Raw genomic sequence first — 9,783 nt, forward strand, 5'->3', positions numbered from 1 at the left:
GGGACATTATATGGTACTGGTACAGTTAAAAGTGAGTGAAACATGAACAATAATATAAAGGGTGTGGTAGAGGCACAAAAAAGCATTAACATTACTAAAATGCAAATGGATTTATTCACTGTAGAATACTGCAGTGCATACACATGAAAATATAAATAAATACAATTACACGTGAATACATTTCAAGTAAATGAATGAAATCATTCTTCTTTTCCTGATCAACCAACCAGGAAAAGAAGAATCTTAGATATAAAAAGTCCATTCATCCCTGTTGAAATCCCAGGTTTCTATAATATAACAAATAATTTCAGACATTTTATAATTTATAATATGATCTACAACTTCTACATCTTAAGAGGATGAAAAGCTGCAGTATGTCTGGAGAGGAAACTTAGAAAATATGCTGCAATAATGTGCTTGCATATGCAGTCTTATTTGTTGAAGCACTTTTTGATTTTATCATGAGCCTTCAGCCTTGTTGGGTAGGACTCTATCTGCATGCCACATCTTGACTCGGCAATCTTTTCTGATCCTCCTCTGTCAGATCTCCTGCGCCGCCCTCTCAGATCACACCACAGCTTTTCAATCAGATTCAGGTCTGGAGTCTCGCTGAGGGATTCGGAAACATTATTCTGCTTTTGACGAAGCCATCCTTCTGGTGGACTGGATGCTTCATTTTGGTTGTGCTGTGAAATGAATTTCATTTTCAGCTTCCTTCAGAAGCATCAAAGTTTTCGACATACATGAACTATTTGGAACTGTTCAAAACAAAAAAAAAAAGTTTTGGGGTGATAAAAATGTAGGACGTTGTTATCACATGTGTTACACAGCGAGCACTTGCAAATAGCTTCTGCAGCTGCATTGACGATGAATGACTGAGTAACATCCTGTTCCTGGTAAAGTGGTGACGTTTCACACTTACTGGATTTGAAAACCTCTGAAAAATTGAACTGTTCATCACTGAACCTTGTCTGTATGAGCATGCTGTATTGGTGTGAACTACTTTATTAGATCGTATATTTCTGTGTCTGTCTTTTAAACTGGCTGTTGACACGAGGGGAACTGAACTGAAGGACAGTTAAACTAAATCTACAGTTTGCAATGACAGTTAAACAATCCAGTTTGTTCAATTTGTGTCACATATAACAAAAATTTAAATTCTCTAGTTTCCTAACAAAGTGAAATAACTTGTGTTGTTTCCCGTTTTCATTTCTGTTTGTTTCAAACATTTTTCTCTGATTTGGGGCGGCTCTGGTGTCGTTACTCCAGAGTTTCAGGATGTCAGTTTTCAAAAATCTCTTATGCATTTGAGACTCCGTCTTTCTTTTCATGTCTGCTTTTGCATCCTAACCAACCGTCGCCCCATTTCTCCATCCATTTCCACCGACCCCCTCCATCCGTCCAGCTGAAACCTCCTGCCGTGTTTTCTCCTCTCAGGTGTGGAGTTGTTTTAATCTTCCCACGCTTTCGCCACGATAATTCATCTTCATACAGGAGTCTGCTTTTGCATACATTCATAGATGGATACATATGTTCTTTATCTCTGCCCTCCTCCACAGGTGGGCCTTCACATTAATCATCATCTCCTCGTACACCGCCAACTTGGCCGCCTTCCTGACTGTTCAAAGGATGGAGATGCCAATAGAGTCGGTGGACGACCTGGCGGATCAGACAGCGATAGAGTACGGCACCATGCATGGAGGATCCACTATGACTTTCTTTATGGTGGGAGCTCATATTCCAGTGGCTTTTCTTCTTAACTCGTAGTTTCCAGTCGAAACTATGTGCATCAGTCTCATCCTAATGTGGTTGCTTTTCATTTTGAGCGGTTTCTTTCTTGTTGTGGATATCTTACCCAACTTACAATTTCAAAGATTTTTTAAAGGTAATAAATAATTAGGCGCACAAGTTCCTGTGTGAATTACTGGTGGATTTTCTGCCGCCCATCAAATTGACGGATTTCGCAAACGTATCTTTAAGCAAGTTCAGATACTTTCCGCACAGTCGAATTCAGTGACTTCAGAAGGTCGTGCCAAATTTTACCGTTAATTTATTGATCTATTTTGTATCATCGTCATGTTGGAACATTAAGTTACACAGAAGTTTCAACCATATCCAAGTCATATTGCATAGATTGGAGGAAAATAGATGGGAAATTAAAGACATCCCAGGAATCACTAAGGATCAACTGGAAGCTGATGGAAAACCAGTGAATCTGTCCACAGCGAAGGAAAAAAAAAAACCCTGTACCAAATCTTACATCTTCAAGCTCAATTTAAATCTAATTACTACTCTTAAAAATAGTAATTTTGCCAGAACAAACCAATAGTGAAACATTTAGTTCATATCGATTGACAGCTGCAAAAACAATGTTGCTGCGGAGCGCTCAGTTTTATCTAAATACTCCGCGGGTGTGTATGTGTGTATTTGTTTCTTCTACATGCGTATTTTCACTTGGCGTCCGTTGAGAAAATCCACAATAAGTTCAAATTTGAATTCTTGTTTTATTTGTTCTTTGCTTTCTTATCTACATACCCAATAAATAACGAATAACCAGCATTAACTGTAAGATCTGAAACAGGAAAACTAGATGTGAACTTGCCATGTTAACTTTGCGTTTGCTCTGACTTCCAAAACTCTTGTGATCGATAAGTCAGACAGTAAGTGTTGGGATCCTCCTTATCGCCTGCTTGTCTTTCTCCTTTCACCGTAAGTTTTATTTCTGTCCTGCCTGCCCGCTCCGCCATCCAATATCCTCCTCCTCAAGGAGTCAGTCAGCTGTCCAAATCCCATTCCAGCCTCTTTCATCTGCTGCATATTTGACCTCAGAGAGAGACAGAAAAAGACAGTGACAGTGAAGGACGGTGTTACAGAGGAGAAAGGAGACATTAGTCCGACTCTCCTTGATGCTTTTACACTTAGTGGACCCTGAATAGCTCAGGGAAAACTGGCCAAGAGCACATGCAAGAAAGGCAGCGATATCATTTGAAGTCTTTGGTCTAAAATGTGTAGATACTCAAATTGAAACTCGTATGCGGCCAAATGGGGGGGGAAAAAAAAAGCAGCAGACGAAGCAGAATCACTGAATCGGAGTTTGAATAAATCCATCAGTCAAGAAAATGAAAAGGGGAAAACAAATAACAACTCATCTTCACATCAGCAAAGGCAGAAAATGTTTATCTGCAACTAATAAACCTCTGCCGCCCGACTTCTTGCAGCCGACTGTTTGTTTGTTCTGATCCGATCTCTCCCTCGTGCCGCCCTGCAGAACTCCCGCTACCAGACCTACCAACGCATGTGGAACTTCATGAACTCCAAGCAGCCCAGTGTGTTCGTGAAGAGCACTGAGGAGGGCATCGCCCGGGTCCTGAACTCCAACTACGCCTACTTACTGGAGAGCACCATGAACGAGTACTACCGCCAGAGGAACTGCAACCTGACTCAAATCGGAGGACTGCTCGACACCAAGGGCTACGGCATCGGCATGCCACTGGGTGAGCGGGGAATGGCGAGAGGGAGAGGAATTACGGATGAGAGCGAGCCAACGTTTATTGGTGGAGCAAAAGGAGAAAAGAGGCCTGGCGTAAAAATGACAACTTCAGAGGCCGGGGCTGATGGTTTCACCTAAATGTGCTGTATAATTCAGTGTGAAGCCTAGAAAAGGAAAAGGAAGAATAGGAGCATTAGTTGAAGAATGGACCATAAGCGTTGCATCGGAGGGTTAAATTGAAAAGTAAAGCCCCTGCATAGCCAAACAATCGGCTCCTATTATTTGGACAAAGTGATGCAAAAAGTGAGAAACTAGCGAGACTTTCAGCAGGGCTTTTACAGAACCATTTCTTTGCTAAGATGAGACAGAGAGGGAGTTTAAAGTATCCTGAGAAATGTTCCTGAGAATTTAGATACGATACTTTGATCTCCTGCGGCATGAGGAAGAATACGTCTTCAGTAAATAAGATTTGAAATCCTTTGATGTTTACAAGATAAAAATTAAATTTTTCTGTGGATTATGTTTTACGCCTGACACTGGACATGTCCTGTGAAATCAATTTGAGGTATTTGATCTTAAATCTGAGCCGTTCCTTCTGAATTCAACATTCATGTTTCACACCGAACTCTAAAGACAAGACGCTCTTTAGATCAGACTCTGATCCGAGTCTGATTTCCATCATTAGCCCTGGGGCAGGTGCTATTAAAATACAATATACAAATTGGAACCATTAAGCAGGAATGCAAATAGTGCAAGTTAAGGAGGAAAACACTAATGAAGATAAATGAAAGGTGCCAGTTTTAAAAAAAGAACAGCACAAACATCCCGTCATATGCAAAACCTGTGAAAAAACCAAATCCTAGTATCAGTACCAGTAACTCTGCAGAAGATACAAAAGTAGAAATACTTAAAAATAGTTCATTTATAAAAGGTATGCAAGTGTTTTAATCTGCATCCTTTTTGTGACGTTGGATGTGCACATAATAAGTAAGTCTTCTCATTAGTGATGTCCTACTCAAGATTTTTTAACCAGATACTAGTTAAAGTTTTTAGGACCAAGAATTCGGTGATATTGAATCCCATTCCTGTTAAAACTAGTAAAATATCAAGTATAGGCCTGAACTCAAAGTCCAGTAGAGTAATGTGATTTTACACGACTCTGATGTCAGATATTCTTGTCCCAATAAGAAGAGCTTCTTCACGTCTGCTTTAACATGCTGCATTTTAACAAGTTTAAGGTTGAGACGGATGATGATGTTTCCCCAGTCAGTCTGTGTAACATAATCAGGCGTCTCTTGGTGCTGGAGACCAGCCTACTGGAGTTTGTTTGGATGGTAGAATACCAATCTATTTACACATTTCTGTAATTTCTTTCCATTTAAATACATAAACAAGACATTATGCATCCATCATGACCAATTTGGACGTGGACAAAATGAGTCTGAGCAGCAAGATGTTATGCGTTTGGTGAAACTACTTAAGGGTTTCAGATTGGGAAGCATTCGCAGATGAAGGCTTGACCACATTTAGGACTGAGAGTCTTTAGTCAACTCATGCCTTCCTCCTGCTCACAAAGTTTCATGCAACTCAGTTTGCCAAATTGTTAGGCTAACAACACTTTTCTCTCCTTGTAGCATATTTCAGTGTCATTCCAGTTAGCTGTGTGAGGATAAGCTTAGCATTTTTGTTTAAAAACATTTAAAACTCTATGTTTAATAATGAAAGTTTTAGTTTTGCTCTGCACGGCAAACGGACAGCTGTCTGAGAACAGCACAAAGAGCAGCCGATGTAGCAAAGACAGACGGGAATGTTAGCCAGCAGCGGAGCGCCTTCTACTGCGAACATAGATGTAAAGGGTGAAAATGATGGCTTTTACAGATCATCAAAGTAGCGATTACAGTTTTACAACTCTGATTTAATTTCAGACGGCAAATAAAATATCTGTCTATTAAAGGGTATGTAAATATCTAGTTTGCATCAGCAGAAAAATGAATGGGATAATGAAATCAATTAAGTTTGTCAGGGTTTTCTGACGTACAAACTACGAGTGGAAGATGCATTGAGTTCTCCTCTTTGCAATCTGCTATTCTGCTGCTCCAGAAAGGACCTTCTCCCTTTCAGCTGAAGGAGTAGGAGAGGCGCGGCATAATCAGCTGATTGCAATCTGAAATTTATGCCACTAGGTGTGAGTGCCGTTGCTACAGTGAGCCTTCAGAAAAAAAAAAAAAAGAAAAAAAAAACGGGGGCCGACGCAGGATTGTTCAGTCAAAAGGCCTGCCTCTGATTTTATCTTCAAATTAACTGCCAAACCAGCTTCAGCCACACAGATATAGGCTCGTGTGAAAATATGATTATGTTCTGTATCGTAAAGTTCTGCAGGTTTCGGAAACTTTTAAGCATCCGGCGTAAGAAAACTTTTCTCCTCCCTTTAGGGTCGGTGTACCGCGACGAGTTTGACCTCGCCATCCTCAAACTTCAGGAGGACAATCGTTTGGAGATTCTCAAGAGGTTTTGGTGGGAGGGCGGCAAGTGTCCAAAGGAGGAGGACCACCGGGCCAAAGGTTTGAGGGCAATCCTCGGCGTAATCAATCGCCGTTTGCTTCTTCGTTCCCTCATTTCCTTGACCTTTGCCCTTTCCTCAGGTCTGGGTATGGAGAACATCGGCGGGATCTTCGTGGTGCTCGTGTGCGGCCTGCTGGTGGCGATCTTCATGGCTGTGCTGGAGTTTGTTTGGATGTTAAAACAAGCCCCAGGAAATGAGGTGGGAAAAGCATATTTGACCTCGACATACTTTGCTTCCTTCCCCTGAGAAGGGCCGTGAGGTTTTGCATTAGCGCGTAGCATCTATTCTTCCCCTCTGAGCTCCCGGTTCATTGCATTAATAATCGGCTGTCAGCACAGGTTAAGGAATATTTTTAAAGTGTACAGTGATAAAGCATTTCCTCATGTTTGGGAGGATAAATCTAAATTATACTTCTGACCTTAGAAGCTTATTTGCAGCTTAATCTGGAAAGAGGCTTGGAAAACATTCATTTCCAAATGTGAATCATTTGTGCCTTGAAGTGTTAATGGACTCAGACCTGCATGCAGTTCTACGTCTGTTCCTTTGCCCGGAAACCTTTGCATTCGCTCTGTGCAACTTTATAAAACTCTCTGTACTTCTTGGATTTTTCTCAAGTATCAACCATAAACTTTACTGTGTTTTATTGGGATTTAAGCGGATAGAACAACAGAAACCAGCATTTAGTAGTAAAGTGGATTTAAAACTGAAGTGAAGAGGAATAACAGCTTCTACAGATTGCAATATATAGAAAACAAATGTTTGATGTGTTTATGTTTAGTCCTAATCGCTCAGCGCTTCTGATGCAACAGCAGCTGCACGTCCTTTGGGATTTTTCTCAGATTTTCGTATCACAATGCTAAAGAAAATTGCCCTTTGATGTTTGCAAAATAAATTTGTGCGTCCTGTCTACCACATGAAATTCTAATAAAATATTTTGAAGTTTTAGGTTAATGCTAAATGTTTAAAAAAAAAGAAAGTCCAATGCCCCAAACTGGTGGAGAACTATCACTGACGTGTCTTCATGTGCGCATGTTAGAAGTGATGCTATCATATTAACGTGGTTCAAACGTGTTGTGATTCTTTGTATTTGTTGCTGCTAACCGGTCATAAAGATAACCATGAAACCTGTGTGTGTTCTGTGTGTCCGTGACGTCCGTCAGTCTGTCCTTACCGAGTCAGTCAGTCAGTGACTTGTCTGGCCTCTCTCCATTTCTCTTCTTCTCTCTTATCCCCCCCCCTCTCTATCCTCTTCTCTTATTTTTCCTCCCTCCCCTCCTCGTGTGCGCACGCAGCAGTCGGTGTGTGAGGAGATGCTGCGGGAGCTCCACGGGATCGTGTTGTGTCGGGACAGCCTGCAGGTGAGGCGCCGGCGGGCGGCGTCGCTGATGCGGCCGCGGCCTCTGCCCCTGGAGGAACGTCGAGCGCGAGCCGCCGCCGTCAGCCTCAGCAACGGCAAACTGTGCGCGGGCACCGGCCTGCCCGAGCCGCTCTCCCACAGACTGGCGCAGGAGGCCGCCCTGGTGGCGAGGGGCTGCAGCCACATCCGGATCTGCCCCGAGTGCAGACGCTTCCAGGGACTCCGGATGCGTCCCGCCGGGGCCGGCGAGGCCCTTCCCTCTCCCACGCACAGCGAGGAGAGCATAGAGTGGGACAAAACCACAAATAGCAGCGAACCTGAATAACACTAGGAAAATCCAGCAAGACTGACTTTTCCGACAGACACCTCTCTCTCTTTTTTCCAGGGATCAAAGACCGCGTGGTATTTTTATCCAGCCATTCTGAGCTTGTTCTTGAAAAGCAGGATGGCGCTGCAGACTTTGTTTTGCCCTTGAAGCAACAGCCTAAAGTTAGATTTTGAAATGTTTTTGGATGATTTCTGTTTTCCTTGGTCAGAGGAAAGAGAACTGATGAGCGTGTCTCATTGCGGTCTGTCCCTGGAGGCCCTTTGTACCCTGTGAAGCAGGGCAGACAAAAACAGCTACGGGGCATTTGTACTATGCAGTATTTCCAGTCATTTATCATTGTGCGGTTCATTTTTTTTTATACATTTCTGTCCTCCGTTTGATTATTATAACTAAATATTGTTATTCTATTCTTAAAAAAAAATAAACCACTTGTTTTTTTTAGTCTGACAGTTACCTGTATGAAGATGTCCCACATCCTGCGAAGGACTAAGGGGGTTAAAGCAAAGTCATCCTTTAAACCTTTTTATTTTAAAAGTGCCAAAAACCATGAGTGTTTCCTTGTGACTAAATGAAGCACCACAGCCTTCAGAAAACAAACAAATTCAGCTGAACCAAGAAAATAAAAATGCTGCCGCACATCAGCTTGTTTTGTAGTGACACTGTTCTATAAAATAGAATAAAATAACCGTTGATATCGCGATGCGCGGCATTGGTGGGCGGCCAAATCAATCACATTCACATTCTGATCAAAATATAAGGTGGTGACGGAGTTTCAGCATTTTCTAGAAAGATGCCCGTTTATTTCCAGCTTCCTTAAGCTGCTAACACACTCTTTCTTTCTTGTCTCGCCACACACAGTGGTGTCTTTACAAGTGCTTTTTTTTGCAGAGCTACAAACATGAAGAGAGATTTTGCTTGCGCATTGGGTTGGAGGGTGTTTTTCTATACTGTGCAGTAAAAAGGAATCTGCATTTTGTTTCAGCTTAAATGGTTCAGACAAAGGTAAGCTGAGGAAATACAGAATGTAGTTTTCAAGTAATGATTTAATTCATTCTACCGAAACCAACATTGTCTTATTTGAAGCTGTCACTGTGATACATCATGAAATAAGTTTAATTTCATTGGCTAGTGGTAGCCTGATTACTGCTTGTCCTGTGCAATAAGAGTCGTGTAACTAGCACCTGTCTGACAACATGAAGTAGGCCAAAGGACCTCAAAAAAACAACACACCATCTTATGATCTAAAGAAATTCAAGAGCAAAAGAAAACCAAAGGAGTGAATACCCATCAGTGTCAAAAATACTAAAAAAAAAAAAATCACATTTAAGGATTTTAGAACCACAATCAGTGCAATTTTCCTCTACTGCAGAAAACTTGGAACAACAGTGGCATCTTCTGAAGAAGTCCAGGCCTCCGTTGCCCCAGTTCAGGTCATTGTTCATGACTCAATAGAGAGAGAGGCGGGATAAGAAGAGCATCCCAGGGAGAGTACCAAGGGGAAAACAGCAGCAGGGAGAAAGGAACACAAAGATCCTTCTCACATTTGCAAAAAAATAAATAAAAAATCATCTTCATGATTCCAGAAACTTTTTGGAAAATGTTCTGTGGGTTTACGAGGCAAAAGTAGTTTCTTAAAAGGTGTGTGTCGTTAAAACTAACAGCCTTTCAGAAAAGAACATCATGCACATGATATTTAAATATGGTTGCCTTGTTTTGCAGCTGGTTTGCTGCTTCAGGACTTGGGACGACTTGCCGTCATTGATGGAACCATGAATTCTGCTGTCAAACAGGGAAGATCCTGAAAGAGAGTATCTGGTTGTGGGTTTGTGACAGTGAGATCAAGGACTTGGGTTCTGCAGCATGACCAGCATAGTTTTCTTAAAATTTTATTTATAAAGTTTTGGCTTGGAGTAGTCTAATTAAAACTGAACTTAGATCTGAGTGAGATGCAGTTGAATATGAATAAGAAGTCATGCTTGAATACCTTTTAGTTTGGCTGTATTAAAATGAGAAAACTTGTCCAAAATTAATCTAATATGATGTAC

General features: G+C 41.5%; 1 protein-coding gene across 6 annotated transcripts in view; it reads left to right on the forward strand.

The window, feature by feature from the left end:
* Positions 1-8,083, forward strand: part of grik4 (glutamate receptor, ionotropic, kainate 4) — a 358,938-nt gene extending 350,855 nt beyond the window's left edge. For 4 of the 6 annotated variants that reach the window (XM_015036703.1, XM_015036699.1, XM_015036700.1 and 1 more), the window contains 5 exons: positions 1,560-1,725; positions 3,269-3,494; positions 5,923-6,051; positions 6,133-6,251; positions 7,346-8,083. In XM_015036703.1, coding sequence (XP_014892189.1) covers positions 1,560-1,725; positions 3,269-3,494; positions 5,923-6,051; positions 6,133-6,251; positions 7,346-7,735 — 1,030 coding nt within the window. In that variant the 3' untranslated portion in view covers positions 7,736-8,083. Of the gene's footprint in view, positions 1-1,559; positions 1,726-3,268; positions 3,495-5,922; positions 6,052-6,132; positions 6,252-7,213 lie in introns of all 6 variants that reach the window. The other 2 variants (XM_015036702.1, XM_015036704.1) reach the window with 2 other exon arrangements.
* Positions 8,084-9,783: the final 1,700 nt, after the last annotated feature.

This window comes from Poecilia latipinna, unplaced genomic scaffold, assembly GCF_001443285.1.
Source record: "Poecilia latipinna isolate Pla-1442-1.1 unplaced genomic scaffold, P_latipinna-1.0 Scaffold376, whole genome shotgun sequence".
Classification (NCBI taxonomy): Eukaryota; Metazoa; Chordata; class Actinopteri; order Cyprinodontiformes; family Poeciliidae; genus Poecilia; species Poecilia latipinna.